The following is a 22,370-nucleotide window of genomic DNA, read 5'->3' on the forward strand; positions in this document are numbered from 1 at the left end:
TCCGCCAGAATATTCGTTGCCTCACTCTTTCCAGGCGATGGTATCACTTGGCCTGGCAAATCTTCGTCCGGGATCTTCGCCTGACCGCGAGTTCAGTCAGAGAACTTGTGAACGATGATAGGCTTTTCCAGAGGTGCCGACCCTACATCGTCACGGCCGAACTGTTTCTCAACGGGATACCAGAATGGAGAACATCAAAACGCCACGACATCGAACTCGACACCGTCTATAAATTGACCTGCGAGCTCAATATGTCCCTGGCGCTTCTGGCTGGCAAGCTACAACAGACCTCCAGCCTCCGATATCTGAAGCTTAAAGCGGGACCCGAAAACCCCGCGCTTGGACTACCACGTCGAGGCTACCTCGACGTCACACCCCTGGCGGGCCTGCTTTCCATCCGTCATCTCACTTCACTGGAATTTGACACCGCAGGCTCTTATCCCGGGAGCCGAATGGGAGATCCCAATACGCATCTATGCTCCTTTATTAATTCCCTCCTCCCATCTCTCCAACGACTTCGCTGTCGAATGGATAACGTGTGTGAAAGGTTATTGGATCCCCCGATCTCGAAGACGAAACTCAGGCTTGAGGACCTCATTATCAATCTGAGTCTATCAGAACTCTCTGAAACCGTTACTTCGTACCGTTATCCGAAGCGCTGTCACTACGTTCCTGATGGGGATTTTCTGCGGTTGAAGGAAAGAATCGAGAAGCAGGCCACGGCGCTTGTATGCCGACTTGAGAACCCGCGTTTTGTGAGGGTGTTGTCGCATGAGTTTCCATCCCTCAAGATGACATGCTTTGACGCGATTACAGGAGGTCGGATGTGGTTGAAGGATAGCTCGTGTTGGGACGCTGATGGAATAGTAATTGCAGGGGAGGAGGGTGAGCTGGAGAATGTGACGGATCTTTTTGATACCTCTCTTGCTGAGCAAGAAATTGGCATATAGCTTCCCTGTCTTCGGGCTTGGAGAATACGAATTGTATGAAAATTCAAACTTAGCTCCGCGTGAATAGGCACCAACAAGTGGCGGCCATGAGGCCCCGAGATTGGACTTGGAGACTGGTCAACCTAGTCTCGATCTTGTGAACATCATAGAATCGGTGGTTTCGCCGGACTTGAATCTTAACAGGCCAAGACGCGCAAAATACCCAATTTAAAAGACACCCAGAACGTTCTCAACATCACCCTCGTTCATACTACTTCTAAAAAGGCGGATTAATAAAAGCTTATCGCGCCCCGACCCTGGATTAGAACTTGACGCTTCCCAGTACTCACGCCCGCCGAGAAATGGAACATCAGGAATTGCTTTCCCAAAACCTGTCGAGACGTACGAGTACCCGACAAACTGGGGAAAGTACTTTACAGGAAACGGCCAAAAGAGTTGTTTCTCCCCGTTTAGGCCCAAGCCTTCTCCGACACGGTGTGACCCGAACGGTTTCCACGCGGTAGGGCTACCTTTCTCTGTCTAAAAGCCGCTGGAGTGCCAAAGAGAACCCCCTTTTTCATATCAAAGTAGCTCAAGCCTTATTCCCTCCAGCTCTTAACTGGCATCACAGGGAGCGGAAGTTCCGGGAGCATCAAATGCATCTCCCTCTGCAAGGGTGCTGGCCGACTGACATACTCTGAAAGGTGCACCTCCCCAATTTGACCAATGTCCGCCTAAACAGCATTGAGGGGCAAAGTGCAGGAAGTATCATCCTGACTGTTCGTATCTCGCTAGGTCGCTTTTGTTCCTGGCATCCCCCAAGCCCCCACCAGGGGGTGGGCGTGTGCCAAACAGCAGGACGGGTCTTCGAGGGGCTAGAACGTATTATGCGCAGAAAATTGCAGGAACGGCCTTGCGGTTTCTGGGATTGACCCTAGGTTAGGTATCAAGGTCAATTAATGCTCCTTCCAGGAATATCTACCCCGCTCGAAAGTGTTCAGGTCATGACGTCGGGGGACGAAAGGAAGGAAGGGACTGGTCATGACCTCCTCCGAGTGTCGGTGTGCTCGGTCTGGTAGTTTTCCACCAAGTCGAAGGTCCCTCGCCTGAACTTCTTCTTCTTCTTCTTCTTCCCCAGCCGTCGACAAAACGATTTTTTTTTTTTGTTTAGAAAAAAGGTTTTTAACAAAAATGGTTTCATTCAACAAAATTTTCCCGTAAGTCTACCAACCAGATCGTCAATATTCAAACTCGTTGCTTCGTTCGGCGCCGGTCATTCATCTGCTTCGCGCTCACGCCCTCTTCACTGTTCTATGCTCCCTTGATCCGCTATCTTCTCGATGTCCTCTACAGAATCCCTCTCCTGTCTCGTTGGTTTTGTTTTCGCCGCTTGATCCTTTGCTGTTTCAAGGATGCACGTCCGCATTGTTTCTCCAATCCTGCCATTCCAGTCGACTGTCTTTTCCGAACTGTTGGACTGTCCTGTTTTTTTTTTTGCTTATCCCTAGCTCGAAGAAAGCTGACTCAGCGTTAAAAAGAAATATAAAAGACTTCTCTGCCCTCGGCGCCGCCATGAAGAAGAAGGAGCCCGACGTCGAGGCCGAGTAAGAACAATATTGCTTCCGTTTCTTCACATGGCGCAGTCAGCTAACACGAATGACAGGGCCGGCGCCGCCACCACCACCACCGAGCCCCCCACCACCATCGCTGCCGCCCCCGCCACCGACACCCCCACCACCACCACCGCCGGCCCTACCACCACCACCGGCACCCAGACCGATGGACCGGTCCCCCCCGCCGAAGACGTCTCTCCATAGAAGAAGCAGGCCAAGCGGGCGGCGGCCGTGACTTCCCTGGCGGCGGCCCTTGCAGGGGCGATTTTTGAAGCTCTTACTTTTTTCAGAAAGTATTAATCAAAGTATATTGGGGGCTGGGCTGGGCGTTCCTTCTCTTTTTCTTTTCTTTTTTTTTTTATTAGTATTCATTATTAAATAAAAAATCATTCAGGAACGGGTATTAACCGAGAGCAGAAGTTGGTGAATGATTTCTGTGCTACACTGCCTTCTTCGCACGCTGATATTCCCTGGCGGCGAAGGTCATTGCCGTATGCGACTCCCCGCCGGTATACCATAACCCTCTTAAACGTCCCTGGCCCCGTTCGCTGTTCCATGTCAGCCCTTTGAATGTCGTTAGCGGATGCAGATAAAATCTAGGTGAACCGTAGAACTTACGAGATGATCGGCCAGGACTCCATCAGATCCCATAAGTCCGTATTCACAACCTGTTCACGGTCCCAACCTTTTACGAAAAACCAACCCGACCAAAGGGCAGGCTCCCCGCGATGGCAGAATTTGCGGCTATCCGCGAACCGCCCCTCGGGATCTCGCTGCAAATTCTCATCTGCTCTTACCCTTGACGTCTGCTCCGCGTCTTTCCACGGAACTGTCTCTTTCAGCCGGGTCGGTAAATCTTTAAAATAAAATGTTCCATGGCCTGCCTTGTGCCCAAAGTTGTCAAGTGAGAAATACACGCAGAGTGTCCACTCCCATTCCTGCGTCCAATCATAGGAGAGCTCAATATAGTTCGCGACCTCTCCAGGTCTGATGCCGTGGTGTATTTGTATTCTCAAAGGAGGATAGTCGAGGTAGGTATGTGTAGTTTTCCGTACGCCCTTTGCCGCGGCCAAAGCATTCGCTAGTCTCCGATAGGTGAGGGTCTTCTTGATACCTCGGCCTCGTATCGGTGAGTATGGTTGAAGTGTAGGAGCGGGCATGTTCTGGCTGAAGATGTATAATTTAAACCCAGTTGGTATATAAGTACGGCTTGGTATTGAGGCCACCGTCGGAAAGTGGAGGAAAATTGCTCGCGCGGCCATGCGTTGGCTCTCCATACGTGTGACAAGAATATCAGTCTGGATGGGAGATAGTTGGGGAGGGTCCTTTTCAGGGAGGTCGCATTGGCATGCATTCTCCTCATGAACAACGGGCGTGCTTTTGGAGGTGTCCGAGAGCGCCTGCTGCTCAGAGTTTGCTATTCCAGAGGCCATTTTTGGATTAGGGAGTATTCGGTAATGTTGGTCTGCAGGAAGTCGCTATGACAGCGAAGGAAGCGGAGACAGTTGTAATGGTGTTTCCCTTCAAGTTTCACGAACCATGCTCTTGACGCCGTTTAAATACTATACAGCTCCATATCACATGAAACAACCCTCAGAATCAGCATGTGGTTATTTTCTCCCTCAAAGCTAACACGAAGCCCATTATCGAAACCATTCGAGACTAGTGTGACAACTTTTCAGCCATCTTAGAGCTAAATTGAGAGGGTGAACGTGAAATACTGAGCGCTATGTAAAAACACCACCGTCAACCTTGTTTCTCACCTTCGTCGGGGTTGCCATGTGCTAAAAGTGGGATAGGCATCAATGCCATTGCGACGCGGATGCTCGTGATTCCATCCATTTAGCGAGTTAGCGGCACTATATATCAACGGTAGGCGCACGTGTCAACAAAATAAACGATGATACGAAGTTCCGTCTTCCTCTGAGAAGCGGCTTCTTGCGGAAGGCCGCTGATTCCCGTCCGTGGGGGTGTCCATGAATGTGAATAGCCTTCCCTGGTATTCTACTCAGCGTATCACGCGTCATTTTTGTTTCTGTAATAGATCTGACTATTGATATAATCGTTTTACGGGGATTGATATCCCCTTTCCCAGTGGCCTTCGGTGTCATCTTGATGAACTGAACCCGTTCTCAGTCTCTGAAGAACGAATCTGGATTACATCCATGAGAAGCGAGCTTATACAACCGTTACACGACTTCATTTAATTATATCAGAGATTTGGCGGAATTCCGCCGTATTCTGCATGTCCGACGCGGTGAGACCATGATTTATGGAGCCAGGTGTTTCTCATGCCCTCGAAGCTATTTACGTATTTTTTTTCTTCTTCTCCCTAAAGTTATTCCCAACAGTAATATCGATACACTATCTAGATCGATGAGTCTTCCTACCGTCTTTGTCTGCGGCGCAACCGGCACCCAAGGCGGCGCCGTCGCCCGCCATCTCCGCGCCAAAGGAGCAGAAGTCCACACCCTCGTTAGAGATCCCTCCTCCCCAAAAGCCAAGGCCATCGAGTCCCTCGGGGTCAAAACTTGGCATGGAGATTTCGACAACGAAGACGCCCTCAAGAAGGCTATAGCAGGCTGTTCTGCCGTCTTCCTCAACTTCATGCCTGATTTTACAGATCTTAGCGCCAACCTGCGCCAGGCCAAGTCCATCCTTTCGATAGCGAAAGACGCGGGTGTGAAACATGTGGTCTACACAAGCGGTTTCGGCCCTGGCGTCGCCGAGAAATCGCCAAGTTGGGATCCGGAAGGTATCATCGCCCTGATACTCGCCTCAAAGAAGGATATCGAGGCAGAGACTCGTGCCTCTGGACTCAAATGCTGGACCATCTTACGCCCGGGAAATTTCATGGCCAATTACATCGACCCATTCGTGAGGATGTACGGCGGGCTAGTCGAAAAAGGAATGTGGTTCACGGCACTCAGCGAAGAGACTGTGCTTCCCATGGTCGACACCGAAACCATTGGCGCTTTCTCGACGGCGGCACTGCTTGATCCAGAAAGGTTCCACGAGAAAGAGATCAGCTACGCCGATGAAATGGTCACTCTTGGATATATCTTGAAGAAATTGTCTGAGGTGACGGGGCGCGAGTTGCAAGCTGTAACTCTGTCGGAGGATGAAATTCAGGAGCAGAGCAAGACCAACAAATCCATCACAGCCCAGCTGGTCATGCGGCATATGAGTGACCTTGTCGATATTGAGGAGGTGAAGAAATGGGGAATCCCGCTGAGTACATTTGATGCGTTTGTCGAGAGGGAGAAGGCTCGTGTTCTAGCCACTTATGTCAAGTCATCCTAAGAAGCAACAAGACGCCTAGCAGGAGCAAATATGAGATTTTCAAAAGCTTATCAGTAGGGGGTATATTGCAACTAAGCGAGAGGGTCAACCTTGTTGAGATAAACGTACAGACTATCACAGACGTGATAAGGTAAATCTCAAAGCTATTCTACTCCTCCTTTCCTTTTCCAGAGACAGTTGCCTCAATACCCTTGGTGACCAACCATTTGGCAAGCAAAACATGCAGCCATCCTCCAATAGTTGTTTCAATCATGACTGACTTGGCATCCTTCTTCCTCCACATCCAAGTCTCGTTCACAAACACGACTTCATCGCCAGATCCACCTTGTACCTCCTCAACGGCGGCAATAATCAAAGCGCCAATACGCTCACCCTTGTAACTGGCCGGCGGGTCGCCGATACACTCAATCCTTTCGGACGCACGGCCCAGTCCCTTTGGCGAACCGCCGCGATGCGTGACCCTCCAGATACCGTTGGCGACATCTCCGACATTAAAAGCAAGGTTATTGATCCAGTCGGCGTCAAAGGTGCGCTTAACTTGGGGTTCTTTCATCGCTTTGCGGATGAGCGATGCCTGCGGGGTGTGGCTGAAAGCGATTTGCACAGCACGTGAATACGCCGTCAGGAGGTCAGATGATTCCGTGGATGTGGGATCCTGTGATAGAGCGGATGCGGTGTACTTGAGCGAGCTTAGTTTAACAGGATCCGATGTGATTCTTTCGTAGGCAAGAACCCAGTCCGAGTCGTCGGCTGCCACATCCTCTGGCAAGGAGACGGGTTTCGGGATGGACGAAGGGATGGCGGCGATAAACGAGCCTGATGGCGCGCGCGCACGGCGTCCCGCTGTAGAGGAGGTGGATTTGGAGACGCGCGCATTGAGGATGAGGAGGTAGGTTGTCGTCGCAGCGACGGGGAGCAGGGCAAGCGCTGCTATCGTCACCCCAGTTGACGGACGAGACAGAGCGAAGACCATTCTCAGTCCGCCCTTAAGGGGACATAAATTAGGCTAACCGGTAATATTTTTGCAATTTTGTATGAAGAGATGTAGGATGAAGATGGGATCGTGAAACGCAGGATGTTGAGAGGAGGATTGCAGGATAGAATATAAAGATGACGTTAATCTGCTGATTATTTTTATCGGAGACTCTCGTGACAAGTTTAACTATCCCTGCAAACTAGTGTGGTTGATCGGCTTGGCAGGGATGGCAAGGGTCACATTCGTTTATCTCGCATTGATGAGCGGCGCCAATGTAAGCATAACATTATTCTCGAAGCTCTCGGAGAATATATTGCTCCGTATCGAACAAACCGAAATGGGAAAATCGCGACAGAACGTGTTCGAATGTTGAGAATAAACTAGGCATTTTAAGGTATTAATAGATCAGTCTCACTCAATGTGAGCAGACTCCAAACATTACTTCATGTCGACCACGTCAAGCATCTCATCCCGATAGGGAGTAGCGCATTTAGTTGTCTCAGCTTTCCTCAGCCGCAAGAATCTAAAACTGAATATCTCAAGTCTCTTGAACTTTACCGTCAGCCGCAGTCTCGTCAGTAATAAAGCCTAGGCCTCTATAGAGATCTCCGGGGAAACGACACCAACAAGGGTTTCAAAAAACGAACACGACTTAGATGTTCACAATTAATTCAATAGAACTTCCTGGCATTTAGGAAGTCCCTTGAGCGTAATAGACAAAGAGGAATTCATCCCCAGCGCGCACACAAGCTTTATAGTTACTATGCTGTGGTAGTACTCCTTTTCAAGACCTTAGGAATCCTCGAGGTAAAAGAAAAACTAAGATCCCTTCCCTGCATATGCTATATCTTTGCTTCGGGAATCGTAGCTATCGGTAAGCGCGTCACGAACCTCTTGTGGCTGGACGTCATCAGTGGCGTGGCAACGCGCGGCGATAGAGGAATTCGATTTGTTCTTCTTATTTCGTTTTGACTTTGACTGCGACGATGAGCCACCAACAGGTTGAACGTAGAGTCGGTGAATCCATGGGTGCTCGGCGGGGTTGGTGTTCAACTTCGATTGGAGTGTAAGATTGAAGACCGTGGTCATTGTACAGGGACGGGTAAAGGTCAAGAGTGACTTACGCCCTGGTGGTCCAGTCTGTACCCATTAGTATAGTCTGTCGCGATAGTATACTCGCCCGAGCCGAAGTTCTGGAGCTTCTCATCAGGAATGCCATCCAAGAAGGCTTGAAAGATCTCTTTATGTCCCACAGTGATATAATTATGACTGGATTGTATGTGTCTGAGGAAGAACAAGAACGGGAAAAAGGGCCTAGAAAACATCAGGGAGTCCAGGCCCTCAATGTAAAACTGGCCATCTTGTCCCAACGCGTCCCACAGGAAGTCCTCCATCTTTTACAGTTCATGGTCACATAGCACATTTGCAGGGTGGGACGGTTGCACATTCGGAGATGGCGTTTTGTGATTGGAATCTCGACATCTCACCTACATATCAGTGTCACACAGATTGTGATAATAAATTGTTTTCCCCCACTAGGCTGCAAACTATTCCGTGGGATTGATCCGGTCTCTGAGAACCCCACTGCTAAAAGGCACATTGCCGCTCGTTATCAACGATATATTTCTATCTCAAACCCTGTTTTGTGCAGCGTGCCTCTTTCTAATTAGCTGTGGGTTTTCAAGATTAGCTGTGACCTAGCTTCTCGGTGACCTTTGGCCTCGAGGATGTTGGACGAAGACACCATGTACGTGGATGTGATGTCTGGAAGCGTCGTAAATCCTAACGGCCAGACCGTCATGCCGTGCCCCGTCAGGGAAAAAAAAATTTATGTACGACGCTGTGGTGAGGGGGGAAAGGGCCAGGAGTGAATTGCCGCCCTTGTGTAGCCTTCAATTTCTCCTTTTTCTTTTCAATGGTTTGTTTGTCTCTCCCTCTGGTTTAAACTTGAGGTGGTCGAAAAGTCACATGGCGATCTTGCATATACATAGTTGTTATGCATTTAAGCGTCACTCGAGAACACAACTTCAGGTCCCTCATCCCAGAGTCCAGAGGACAAACCTCTCTCCAAACCCCTTCCAAGCCTTGCCTGTTTGCTCAACAAGGTCGCGATCCTCAAATGCCAGAGCCCACGGAAACACCATGGCAGATGTACCTGCCAGAGGACAGACTCAAATGGACCCAAACTGCCGACCCAAGTCCTATCTGGCCTTTTGAACCCGACGTCGACATCATCAGAAACATCGTCCAGTCCTCTATACCAACTGAAGGAGATGACCCCGGAGACCAGATCCGCTGTGACTTCCTTGCTGATGGAGCCCACCATAAGATCTACAACGTGACACATCCTTCATGGACCACGCCCTATCTCTTCCGTGTCGCGATTCCCGTGGACCCCAAACTCAAATTGGAAAGCGAGATGGCGACGCTGCAATTCCTCCGCCAACATACCTCGATACCAGTCCCGCGCCCCATTCGTTGGTGCTCAACCCGCACTGTAGATAACAAGCTCGGGTATGAGTGGGCTATCCTGGAGAAACTGCCGGGAGTCGAGCTGAGAAAAGTATGGCGGAAGGTCCCCTGGGAGAAGAAGCTGGTGCTCATCGAGAATCTTGCCAAGTTCAGGACCCAAATTTGGGATTCAAGCCTCAAGTTCTCCAAAATTGGATCCATTTACAAAATTTCGAACGATGAAACACGTGAAGGGGTCCGTATCGGTCCGTCTGTAGACGGCAATTTCTATGCAGGTCGCCGACGTTACCTGACAAGTGATCGGGGACCCTTCTCGACGTGCCACGAGTGGCTCAGGGCTCAGATTGAGATTGAGCGAGAATTTCTCCGCACCGCCAAGATTCTTGCCAACTCTCGTCAGTCCCTAGGTCGTACCACCAGCGACGCAGAATGGTCCGACTTAATGGACGAGATTGGCGTCGACCAAGATACGCTGGAAGAGTACGATGATGTGATGTCACTATGCGATATTTTCTTGGAGCTTCTTCCGGTATTGTTTCCCCTCCCGGATCAACCCACAGGAAATCAAGATCGATTCTCCTTGCATCACTGCGACTTACGCGAAGCCAACATCCTCGTCGATCCCGACACGTTCAACCTAACAGGTATAATCGATTGGGAGCAAACGTGCACTGTACCAGACTGGTACGGCCGAGACTACCCAATGATGATCAACACCGATGAGCCCTTTGACGCCGAGGAACCCTCAATCCCAGAGACGTATGATGAAGAGGATGAAAGATACAACCCCGCCAAGGTGTCAAATCGGGACCGATGGGATAGCAAGCTCTTGCGCGAGAAGTTTGACGCGGAGCTGGTTCGTCTTGGCTGGGAGGGCTGGCACTCGTCCTCGCGGCTTGATATTGTCAAGTCAGAATTCATCCAAGGAGTTGCCGACTTGAGTGAGTTTCCAGATCGGGCCAGGTATCAGCTCACACTTGTTCAAAGGATATTGGCAGAGGAGTCATCCTCTTCTTCGAAAGTAACTGCCGTGGATTTAACCAGACGACACATACACGCAGAAAAGGACCTCAAACTGGTGGAGGCCCTCCCCCTCGCCAATGCTGTCAATCAGCAACCTATCGCTGGTGTGAACCATATCAACAAGCTCTCCATCTCTCCCCGTGAGGTCGGCATCCTTTCGGAAAACAGTTCCGCCAAGAATTCACTACCTTAGTGAAGTGGGCAAGATTTGACGAGATACTGGAGCTGTGAGGCTAGGTTAGCTGGTCTAAACTCCCGTCAACCATCTTTTCAATGTCGCATTCTAGGCGGTTAAACTCTAGTTATAACTCTAAATTTGAGCGTCCTTAGGCCACATGATGGCACGTCGGATGTGTATGCATATCAGGCTGGTGCACCGTGGCACACTCAAATGGCAGTTCCCCCTAAGACTTAGAGAGAAAACTACCCGTATCTGTATCTCAAGTCTTGCCTGCACCGCCGTTACAGACCCAGGGGCATCAGTAAGCGAGGGGGGTACTGGTTGGACCGAATGCCTTTCGCCAGCGGGCGATATCTAGGGCAGCCGCGCCTGTATGTAAAAGGCCCGGTATTGTTTCATTGATCTGTGACTGGGTTTCGAAACTCATCCGTGCAACTCTAATTACATTTCATACTTTGAATATGTGCTGATTGTACTTGATCAAAAGACTGATTTATTCTCGCATGACATTCTCCCCGGCCATAACAGGGCAGCGGTGTCATGCTTGATAGCGACCTTCTCCGTCTTCTGTCTCGGCTAGGGAAGGAACTTTAAGCATCACCCAACTTATGTACGGACAATCACAGTCCCTCAATCACACTGGGCAGCAGGACGTTATTGTACTCCCACAAAACAGTGGCGAAGCCCGCAGAGAAAGCGGCACCAGTGTACCAGGTCGAGCGATGGCCCTGGAGGGCAAGTTGCTTCTGGATGAAGCCGGCATTAAGGTCCTCAGCAGTGACGCGTGGATGCATCTTGCCGTGGTTCGCGAAGTAAGGGAAAGTAAGAGAACCTTCAGACTCGGGAATGGTGCCCGCCTCAATCATGATCTCGATGGACTCGGAAATGAGGGCCTGCATACTCTCTGAAGTGTCCTCTTCAGTGCCGACAGCTGTGAACTGGAACAGGTCCTCGGTACCGCCGATGTAGTCGATGCGGCCGACCTGGGAGGCGGTAGGGAAGACAGTGTAGTTGCTGTATCCCGTGGTTGGGGACCTGTTTGAGTATCCGGTGCTGTTCTGCAGCGACGGGTGTCGGAGGAGGCCAGCGTAAACGGTGGCGAACTCGAACTTGTCGAAGACTTCCTTCTCGGTTTGGTCAGGATGGAATGGCTTCAAGTTCTCTGGGGTGGGCTCGAAGGCAATCAGGAGGCGCTTGGCTTCAATACAAGCCAGCTCCCCATCACCAGTCTGCACCTTTAGCGAAACGCCCTTCTTGTCATGTCGAGTCGCTGAGACGACGGTGCTCGAGTACAGGACGTCGTCACCCAAGAATTCGGCGACAGACTCAAATAGGTCATACAGGCGGCCTGAGGGCGGAACGGCTGCGGCTGCGGTGCCCAGCAAGGCTCGGACCATGGGAACTCCGGACGCCTGCATGATGAACAGCGTAGGCACGTTCATGGTGTCTCCAAGGCCCATTGCTGTAGAGTCCCATATCTGGGGGACAGCGGCCTCGAGGTTGTATTTCTCCACGAATTCCCCAAAAGGCATAGTCAGGTCCTCTGGGATAGACCCGGGTTCGGGAAAGTTAGAAAAGCCTGGCAGTACCATATCTTCGTATTTCTCGAGGACATCGAGGTACCGCTGGAGAGCGGCATACATGTCGTCGGAGGCTGGTGCAGTATAGTCGGGGACGGGTATTCCCGTCTTGAAATCCACATACTTTTGGTCAAGCGTGGTGAACTGCATCGACCCGCTCGTCGACACATTCATGCGTTCCACAAATTCGAAGGCATTCTTGTACTCCATCCATGCTTGAACCCCAATGTTGATTACCTTTCCTGTCGCCGGATCGTCGTAGAAAGCCGTGTGACCACCCTAGATTTCCGGGTACCTGAGAATCAGTGACAACGGCACCGAAAGCAGCTGTTGCAAGAGCTTGGACAGAAGCGCACTCGAACCAAACTGGTAGGCATAGAAGGAGGGAGGGTAAACTCACGAGCTGGGCCGCCTTTTCTACCACGACCACAGACCTGCCATGGTCCCGCAACCATACGGCAGCGTGAGCACCAGACGCGCCGCCGCCCACTACAACAACGTCGCGGGAAATGGTATTCCGACAGCATCCGGAGGAGGCCGCGATACCTTGCATGAGAACCGCGACCACGAAGCTCACCCGTACACTCCCCTCCAGCAACATGGTGCTAAGCATTGTCAGCTAAGGGGTGCCGTACGTCTTGTGTTCTGAGAAGTATAAGAGGATTGTGTGGATTTGCAGACGATCGCTATTCTTAAAGAGATGGATCCTACGATGCGGACGACTCGGGGGGACACTCGGGAATTTAAAGACCTGATCGGTAATCAACACGCACGGTATCTTCATTTCCCCCTCTGGCTCATAGGGCTAAAGGCCTTTAATAAAGACAGTATATAAGCCCGCCTTGGCGGGAAGAAACAAGCATGGAGAACGATACCAAGCTTCGTGTATTCGGACTTCGGACTTATAAGCCCTACGAACAGGCGGTATAGTTGTATTAGTACATATATATGCGTCACGTAATTGACGTGGCAAGGTGTACCTTTACCGTTTCATTTTGGAGTGCTCTCGAATTTGCGTCCGGTTCCTACTGTCATCGTACCACACCCAGGACTAGACCCCGCCCGTCCTTCCTTCAGAGTACAAACCGCAAGCATTTTAATTTATGGTTGTTCGCTTTCAAATATATTAGAAGGATGTGCGTATCCAGTTGTTTCTCCCCGACAGGCGGGGATCGGCCGTTATTCCCGGAATGCATGGCTAGAAGTAAACTAGATGGAATAATCAGTTCAAACACGTCGTCAGCGCAAGGCGATTTCTCGCACCATTAGCAAGGTAAAAAGCAAATGGCCGCGATCAGCAACTACGAAATGTCCTCACCTCGTCTCAGTGCCTCACAAGTAGTACAGTTGGAAAACTGGAAATTCAAGTATAGGAATTATTAGAAATTGTCCTCCTTTTGACGTTCTCTTCGATCAACGATATAGCTCGGTGACGGGAAATGAACCAGATAACAGAATGACGACGTTTTACTCACGAGGGCTACTGTGTGCTGAAGGGTGGAGGTACCAATTGCACCGCGTCACACAATGCGTGCCAGGTACGGTCCCGTCCACTCCCTTGCCGCCCCCAAGCGTCTCCAAATCTTATCCGGCTTGTCTTAGATTCTCCTGCTCAAGGGGATCCGTGAGATTTAGTTCATACGAAATCAAGCAGTGTACGGGACGCAGCTTCCAATGTGCAGATAGCGCCCACGCCACAGCAATATCAGATACTAGACTCGAGGTTGAGATTGGGGATACCTCATGTCCATTATGCTAAGGTATGCGGCTCCCATTCCAGACCCCTTCGGGTAGGTTCAAACAACGGAAGGAGAACTCTAGTGAGCTAGCCATCCAGAAGGGAATCAATGTGAACAAACTATAGCGATATGGATTACAGGTCGCGTCAAAATATACTGATATCAACAGAGTCTCGGGATTATAATGCTTGATGCCAAAGTTATGCAGACTAATTATGCAAGTGAACACTCGACTGTAACATGGACCTTTATTATCCAACCATTGAGTTGTCTGGGACTTCAAGTTGAAAATAGGAGCAATAACGCACGAGGTGGATATAACAACGGGAATTTATAATAAGGGGATTGGATTCGCTATTAAAAGCGGAGCGAGAGCACCTGGACTGAGACTCAACTCAGTCTAATATGAATATATACATTTTCTCCCTTATCAGATCCTATTTTCCAGTAGCCGTAATTACAGTGCATTCTGAAAGTACACCATCATAACCCCCTGGTGAATTGTCCTAGCGAAGTCTCTAAGCGAGGCGTGAGCGGCGCATTGGTCGTCATAATACTTCATATCCTCTTCCGTTGCGAACGTGGTGTACGCGGCGAGCGTGTAGCCCTGGTTTCGTGCATCGTCGAACGTCGGCCCAACAGTTGCAGATAGGATGTATGGCTTTCCGTCCTTAACGGCTCGAGTGGGCATCGTGCGGTAGATTTCGATAAGGCGATTCCGGTCTTCCTCGGAAGGGATTTTGAAAAGGGTGACGCGGTTGATGGGTTGAGTGGACATGGCTTCAGGTAGTTGTCTGCTCTTGTGCTGACTGGATTGAGTCGAAATAGATGTATAGCTTATACTGTAGAAATATAGGGTCTTTCCTATAGTGAAACAGATGGTGGTGATGGCGGCGTTTGCGAGTTGGTAGTGAGACAAGCTTAGAGGGCAAGGTGCTTGTGGTTTATGGGGTAATCGTTGAAGTTGGGGCTTTAAGTTGGACAGACATTGAAAGTCCTCAGGTCGGGGTTAATGCGGAGGTGATCGATCCACTAACCCTGTGACGTTGTGTTCGGAACTTTCAACGTAGCACGTACCAGACAATGGCTGGCGCCGGCTAGCGTCATCGGAATTTCCAGACAGGTTCTGGTGCTGATCGGATGAACCGCCTAACCCCCGGCTTCTTAGAGCCGAATTTGGTCGTTGTCTACAAAAGTTGGAACACAGATATTGTTCCCATTGTCGAAGTGAGTGAGGCAATCAAATCCCATCGAAACGAAGCCTCTGGGAAAGAATATACTCCATCATAACATCTGCTTCATTATTTTCCTTTTTTTTTCATGACTCTAGGTAGGAGGGGACATCTCCATCTCGGGACCTCCACGGCGGCGGAAAGTCCGCGGGTCCTCGAAATCACGCTCGGAAGTGGGCGGAATCCCATTCCGCGAACCGCAACTATCCGAGTCGAGTCCCCCGAGAAGCGGTCTGCGGTAAATAATTTCTTCCAAAGTGAAATCTATGACAACCAAGGCGACGGGGCACTCCCTTGCCCCGACAAAAGATGTGATATCGCCACCAGACGTAAAACCGGAGAGAAAGGAAAGAGGATAAACACCCCGACATCCCATATTCATAGCACCGCAAAGAGCTATGTTTGGTTTGTTGACCCCCAAAATGATGCCGCCACCTTCCGGGCGATAGGACAGCTGGTGTGGCTATCTCGTACATGATAGAGACTGCGAGAAATAGTGTCCCCCTACCCTCGAGCCGGCCAGCAGCTGCGAGTTATATGACGATAGCATCAACCACCTTTACGGCCAACAGGACTCAGTCAGCAAAATCTCGGGTCGGGGTCCCAACTCCCAAGGTGACTCGCAGGTTGGATGATAGGGTGCAGTAGCGTTATTGATATAGCATCTCGCTCCAGAACGAAACAGCTCGGCGCACTGGTGGCAACGGGAATCATCAGCCCCGGACTCGAATAGACAGGCATCCCAGCTCTACAACCCCACGCAGATTGCAACTGCATTCGCCCTTGGATAAAATGCCCCTTTGTACGCGATATTAAGCCGAGTGGTGAAACCGCCTTGATGTGGTGGAAAGAACTGCACTATCAAAACGAAAGGTTTGGGATAGGGCAAATGTTAAGGTTAAGATGTTCTTGGGATCTGTGTTGGTCCCGAATTTAACAATGTCCCGTTGGATAAAGGGAGTGCCGAGGCCAGTGCCCGGACAGTGGCAAGACCAACAGGCAGACTGTCAGATTTGATCTCCAGCTCCGAATATCTCCCCGATACACTTTCCAAGTCGTTTCCAGAAGCAGTGTACCGAACTCCGGCTATCTCCCCGACCACTCTACATTGCGGGGTTTGTAAGCTTCGAGATGCTCGGCACTAACGTCTCCTCCCAACCCATCACCCCGAAAAGTGGCAGAGGGTTCGGAGATGAAATCTATCTGAGGCGTGGAGCTGGCGTCCTCGGTGTTGAAGGCGTCTATTAACCACGCTTTCTATCCTCGGGGAGTGATTGCGACTGGATATTACCTCCCCGATCATGGCACAAGTCCCGTCCATCGAGATCAGTATAAATAAATAATGGAAACTACGCTCATCACATTTATCACATTAAAAAAGTAAAGAGCCGTTCAAGTTTTCTATCTCAGCAGAACGTACTGTTCACATTCATTCATCAGTGACCGCCATGATGGCTCGCCAACAGGACAACACACAGAAACGCTCGTCTAAAGATTTCGAGATCGCTATCGTGGGTGGCGGAATTGCCGGTTTAACTCTCGCAATCGCTCTCTATCAGCGGAACATCCCGTTTAAAATATACGAGAGGGCACCACGGTTCCAGGAGATCGGCGCCGGTGTGTCCTTCAGCCCAAATGCGATACAGGCGATGAAATGTTGCCACCAAGGTATATTCGATGCCTTCGAGAGAGTCTGCACCCGCAACGGTTGGCCCTCGAAGCAAAAGGTCTGGTTTGACTACGTCGACGGTACCAACGATGAAAACCAAGAGCCAGTCTTCTCCATCTACACTGATCTCGGCCAAAATGGTGTTCATCGGGCCCACTTCTTGGACGAGTTGGCCAAGCTCATCCCCGAGAGTACTGCTGTTTTCGGGAAGGAACTCAAGGACATCAGCGAGGGAGTCGACGGCAAGGTGGTTATGACATTCGCAGATGGCAGCAGTGCGTCCGCTGATGCTGTTATTGGATGTGATGGGATTAAATCTCGGGTCCGAGAGATTGTTGTTGGAGCCTCCCACCCGTCGGCACATCCATCTTACAGTTACAAATACGCATATCGCGGCTTGCTGTCGATGGAAAAGGCCATTGAGGCCCTAGGCGAGGAGAGAGCGCGGAATGCATGCATGCATGTGAGTTGCATAGCGCCGTATCCCCAGCCCAGAGTCTTGGTCTGGATGTCAGAGACGATGCTAACTTCTTCAAGATGGGCCCGGATGGTCACGTACTTACCTTCCCTATCGCCCATGGTACGAAGTTGAACGTCGTGGCATTCCGTACAACCTCCGATAATTGGGATTACGACAGAAACACCAAGCCCTCCAGCCGGGAGGCTGCGCTTCGCGATTTTGCGGGCTTTGGTAAAGCCGTCACCAGGATCATTGAGCTCACCGAAGAAGAGCCTACTGTGGTATGTCCCAACCCTTTGTCTTCCGTTTTCTGCCCTAGCCAGTCACAGACGTGATTGCAGAGAGCGCAGGGGCTGATCCGGTATGAATTATATAGTGGGCAATTTTTGATCTGGGAGATTACCCTGTCCCGACCTTTTATAAAGGCCGCGTCTGCATCTCAGGAGACGCCGCTCATGCCACATCGCCACATCACGGTGCCGGAGCTGGATTCTGCATCGAGGATACCGCTGTTCTGGCGGAACTACTCAAAGACGAACACGTCAGAAATCCCACAGATCTGGAGGCTGTGTTTGCAGCATTCGATGCGGCTCGAAGAGAGAGGTGTCAGTGGCTGGTCCAGAGCAGCAGACGGATAGGGGATTGTTACGAGTGGCGAGCCACGGGAGTTGGCAGAGATTTCAAAAAGATTGAGGAGGAAATCAACGAAAGGATGGGTATCATCTCTAGTTTGGATATTCATGAGGCCTGCGAGCAAGCAAGGGAGTACCTCAAAAGGAACCTGGCTTAGAAGACCACACAGGGCTCGTTTTCATATCACATTTAAGACGATCAGAATAGGGTCCAAGTTGTGTTATATCGAGGTGAACCTATATGCGACACGTGGATGTAGAACATGGCAAGCGAAGATTTCCTATTATTGGAGCTCCAGCCAGTCGAAGTTATGAGGGACGTCTTGGTTGAGCCATATCCCAAGAGCAGACTCTCCACCCAATAGGTCGAGTCCTATCAAGTCCGTAGATGTTGTTTGGTGTAGCGTTTGGGTAGTCGGCGATGAGTTCACCTGGGCCGAATCGGGCATGCCTATAAAACGGTTTGTCTGTCAGGGCCGAGAACACATAGCAGGATGGACCCAGGAGGATGAGTCTTGCCTTGTCTCCCTTCAAGGTTCATGCGACTTCTAAACTCTTTTAGCGCTGGGATAGCACGCTCAGCTGCTTGAATCTCGTCCTTGTAATGCTCCAGGATGAAGAGACAACGATTCCACGACACGTCAAAGGAACAGCGAACAGTTTCAGCATCCACAGCCGGACAGATCTGAGCAGCTAAAAGAACGATGGCAGAAGCAAACGTAACTATTGAACTCGTTAGTGAATGGCTAGCATCGCTTCGGTCTAGAGAGGAGCTTGTACAATATACGGAATGCCATCCTGAACTTGTGTAACTAGTGTCTAAGTTCTGGTGAATAGCGTCGACTAGACGAAATGCTGTAGTAACGCAAAGAGTACAGAACCGTTTAACCAAGCCCGTGTCGAGAGTTTCAAAGCCTTCGGCAGAGGACGGCGATATGAATTTCGACGGAAATTTGGTTGCCAGAAGCAATAGTGGCCGTAGTAAAAGCACGCGAGTATATAGATATCTAGTCCACCAAGTTGGCATATTAGTTACTTTGCTCGACGGAACCGAAATCTTACCTGCAGTGCAGAACCTGTTGTTGGATTTTGACGCTCGGCATCCATCCATCTCGTGATTCCGGTTCGCTCGCGATACGTAAATACGTTGGAATTGACTCAAGAAATTGTTCGAGGCGTCGATTCAAGGTCATAACGTCCGATATGATTTCTTCCACACTACACTCAGCTTCGGACATAGCATCGACGTTGTTCTGTGGATGCGGAGCGTAAAGGCGCAACAGGATGTCGTCTAAAATAAGAAACAATTTGGAAGACCAGGTACACAACCCTAGTCTTGAAGGTGTATCTGGAGGCTGATTCCCTTCCCCTTCGGTGCGTAAGTATTCGTCGTCGATTAAAGATGGAAAGGGAACATTCCATGTGGTGGATATCATGGCCGGCCTTCCAAACGTCATGCTGAGCAGCCTGTGAGATATTTAGAATTTCCTCTTCCCTTCCACCCAGTTAGATGGCGAGGAGGTTTCTTACTTATCCAACGCCAGGCATGTATGCCAGATTCTGCGCCTCATCTCTCGTCTTATTTGGCTCTGTGGTCGGGGTTCAGACAAGTCGACATGTAAGCCCAGGGTCTGCGCGACGCGAATTGCGAGGCCAACGACATTCCAACAGCGGTTTGCTTGATGAGTGGACTGCAGGTAGACGCCAGTCAAGAGCAGCATTTGCACCAACGGAAGCGACATGGAGTCAAGCATTTCAAAACGGTAAATCGCTCTCGACCGCTGATAAAAGCTATGGGCGAGAGACGCTCTCTGCGTGGCGGGTACGGACTTGCTGAACTTGCACCCAAGGGCAAAAACAATATTTAGAGTCGAGACGAAGATGGTCTCGTCTACCTCCGCCGTGGGATCGTCGTCTGCGTCATCTCCCCTCGCATGCCACAGGAGTTCGTATCTTTTCATAAAGGATGTCTGATGCAAGACCGGAAAGACTGGGTGCAAATACTCCCAGAAACACTGGATTAAGTCGTCGGCGGTCTTCCGCGGGGGAAAGACCCAGGCCAAGGGATCCTTGTCGCGAATAGCCTCCGGAAGGGCATTGGGTTGTTGGCTGCTCCCAAGCAGATGCCCTGGCCCACCTCTAACCCGAGAAGCAGCGACGTCTAAGGCTACTGCACGTTTCCGATGCGCTTCGTGGTGGTAAAATTTCACGAATGCGATTGTCGAGGATGCTCCGTACAAGCATTCACTCTCTTCAATGGACGAAATAGTCGCCAACCCATCGACCTCATCGGTGTTACAGCTTACGGATGGTGAATGTTCAGCAGATGGTGAGGCCAGCAGATCGGAAGGCGGATGTGAGTCGTCGAGGGACGTAAAGTTCGGGTGGCGAGTATTTCGAAGGCGCCCACTTTTCGGGCTTCGAGAATGCTCCCCTGAAACTAATAAAAATGTCAATGTGCATTGCACGAAATCAACGTGACGTTGTGTGTCTTAGCCTTAGGGAATACAAGAACTCATACTATGCCGACTTTGCTCAAGTCTCTGAAGTCGTTGTTCAATAGTCGAGAGGTAGCTTCGGGAATTGGATGTCAGAGCGGGTCGCTCGCCATGTAGATAGAAGAGGGCAGCTGTGGCCAGGTTACCTGATGGAAGCGGTATGATCATCGTAAACACAATCTATTGCGACTCCGCGCCTATGACACGTTGAGCAGGCCGGCCGGCGGCCATCGCATCTCGTCTTGCGGTCTTGGCAGCTCTTGCAGGCAGTCTGAATTCTGCGACGCCGGCCTTGACTCCGTCTTACTCCCCTCTGGCTTTCGGAAGAAGGCGTCGGCAACGCGGGCGTTGAGGGCTGGTCCTCCATCCTCCCGAGCTGGGCTAAGGGTTAAAAATCAAAAAAAGAATGGGGGGAAACGATATACGGCGCATGTACGTCAGTGAAGTAGGCGAAGCGACAAAAGAAATGCAGGGCATTGGTTTTAGAGACGTAAGGCGATGCCGGAGAGGACTGTCAAGAGGAGCCGAAGGATGTAAACCGTCCCCGAAGCCGAATTGCCATTGATAACCCCCCGCATTTCTCGGATAGCGGGTTGTGGGGTGCATCAAACGCTAACTAATCGCCTGCTACGAAGTAGTGTAAACCACTTCGTGGTGTAGCGCCCCATGCCATGTCTATCATCCTGTGATGGTCACAGCCAATATTGATCGTGAGGAAAGGTGGGCTATTCCCCCGGAACATCTATTGAACTGGCAAGTCGGAACAGCTCACAAAAGAACGCAGCAAAACATTATACAGAGGCATAGCAGAATCCATGTCGTAGTTGATGTTACAGAACTGAGGATACCGACCGCGCTTGACCCGACCCGTCTTGTTGGCAATAGTTAAACTCAATACCGCCACGCGGGCTCTCACGTCAAGCCATCAATTTGGAAACCTCTATCGCAGGAGATGTGGCGTTACTCACCACGACGAGGTAGGTGTCTAACAGACTAGTGACGGTGACCGGACCGTTTCGACTCTCATAAAGTTGACGGATATATTTGCGTCCGAGGTGGGGTTCTTTTGCGCCATGATTACGTTCCTCCCGCCTCCATCAGTGGCCGACTGACTGATAACGGCAAGATTCGGCGACGAACCTTCCTACATTTGTGCATTTCTAACGGGGGTTTCCCAATGTGGATTAAAAAAAAAAAAAAAAAAAAAATAGAATGATTCGATAAATAAGGAGTCAAGATAAAAATAATAATAATTAAAACCCGAAGAATGAGCCAGGGACGCAAAAAGTAAGGAAGTAGGTTTACTAGGTCTAACCAGGATTCGAACCTGGGCTTACGGAACTCTCGATATTGTATCAGAATCCGACGTCCTAACCAACTAGACCATTAGACCTTGCTGATTGCGTGGTAGCGCAACGTGGAAACTTGCCTTGTATCTGAACCGGACTTGCTCGTGAAAACGCATTGAACAGTTAGAAGTGGAAATCAATGGTCGAGTTCGAAGAAAAGAGCCTTGTAATGTATTTGTCGACGCTACATGTAGGCTTTCTAGTTTGGTCTTGCTGAAGGGGGGGGTTGAGGTATTGTCTTCGACGAATACCGCCAGGCCTGGCTGATGCAGCACTGCAGAACCTTGCGTGAGCAGTGAGCAGTCGTTCTCTTACATGCCTTCAAGATGCAGGTGCGTTTACTTCATATTATCTTCGAAGGGCAACCTCAAACTGTATATCATTCTGAGCTCCTCCCAGTTTCTTCTAGCTTCTCACTCTTTCTTGACATTGTGGTATGCGAGACTTGCAAGGAGAATGTCTTAACTAGAGTTTGATAGATGCTGTTAGGGATCTATCCAAGGAGGGTGGTCAAGACGCAGCTGCCTCTGTTTGGCATTTTTTTTACGACACAAATTATGCCTTCTATTGGGTTGCCCCTTTATTTTGAACTTCTGAAGATTTTCAGATCGATTTCAAGGGGACCGATTTAAGGTTGGTATGCAGCATGGGTCTGAAGTGGTGGGGCAGGCGGGCGGTCAAAGTCTGACCGTGGGGTCGCTTCACTGGGATTTT

General features: G+C 50.3%; 4 protein-coding genes and 2 pseudogenes across 4 annotated transcripts; 3 read left to right on the top strand and 3 right to left on the bottom strand.

The window, feature by feature from the left end:
* Positions 1–4,918: 4,918 nt before the first annotated feature.
* Positions 4,919–5,845, top strand: SAPIO_CDS1145 (annotated as a pseudogene; the record flags this gene model as incomplete).
* Positions 5,846–5,993: 148 nt separating this feature from the next.
* On the bottom strand, positions 5,994–8,215 carry SAPIO_CDS1146 (uncharacterized protein; the record flags this gene model as incomplete). Its single annotated transcript, XM_016784493.1, has 3 exons — positions 5,994–6,830; positions 7,713–7,874; positions 7,946–8,215. The coding sequence occupies 3 exons, from the start codon at positions 8,213–8,215 to the stop codon at positions 5,994–5,996; spliced, it is 1,269 nt and encodes a 422-aa protein (XP_016646048.1).
* A 725-nt stretch (positions 8,216–8,940) lies between these two features.
* SAPIO_CDS1147 (uncharacterized protein) lies at positions 8,941–10,509 on the top strand (the record flags this gene model as incomplete). The annotated part of the gene is made up of 2 exons (XM_016784494.1): positions 8,941–10,234; positions 10,355–10,509. 2 exons carry the CDS (start codon positions 8,941–8,943, stop codon positions 10,507–10,509), a joined length of 1,449 nt encoding a protein of 482 aa, XP_016646049.1.
* A 608-nt stretch (positions 10,510–11,117) lies between these two features.
* Positions 11,118–12,690, bottom strand: SAPIO_CDS1148 (FAD dependent oxidoreductase; the record flags this gene model as incomplete). Its single annotated transcript, XM_016784495.1, has 2 exons — positions 11,118–12,356; positions 12,478–12,690. 2 exons carry the CDS (start codon positions 12,688–12,690, stop codon positions 11,118–11,120), a joined length of 1,452 nt encoding a protein of 483 aa, XP_016646050.1.
* Positions 12,691–14,273: 1,583 nt separating this feature from the next.
* SAPIO_CDS1149 lies at positions 14,274–14,594 on the bottom strand (annotated as a pseudogene; the record flags this gene model as incomplete).
* A 1,902-nt stretch (positions 14,595–16,496) lies between these two features.
* On the top strand, positions 16,497–17,967 carry SAPIO_CDS1150 (Salicylate hydroxylase; the record flags this gene model as incomplete). Its single annotated transcript, XM_016784496.1, has 3 exons — positions 16,497–17,180; positions 17,255–17,458; positions 17,554–17,967. 3 exons carry the CDS (start codon positions 16,497–16,499, stop codon positions 17,965–17,967), a joined length of 1,302 nt encoding a protein of 433 aa, XP_016646051.1.
* Positions 17,968–22,370: the final 4,403 nt, after the last annotated feature.

This window comes from Scedosporium apiospermum, assembly GCF_000732125.1.
Source record: "Scedosporium apiospermum strain IHEM 14462 chromosome Unknown SEQ_SAPIO_0044, whole genome shotgun sequence".
In the NCBI taxonomy this organism is placed as follows: Eukaryota; Fungi; Ascomycota; class Sordariomycetes; order Microascales; family Microascaceae; genus Scedosporium; species Scedosporium apiospermum.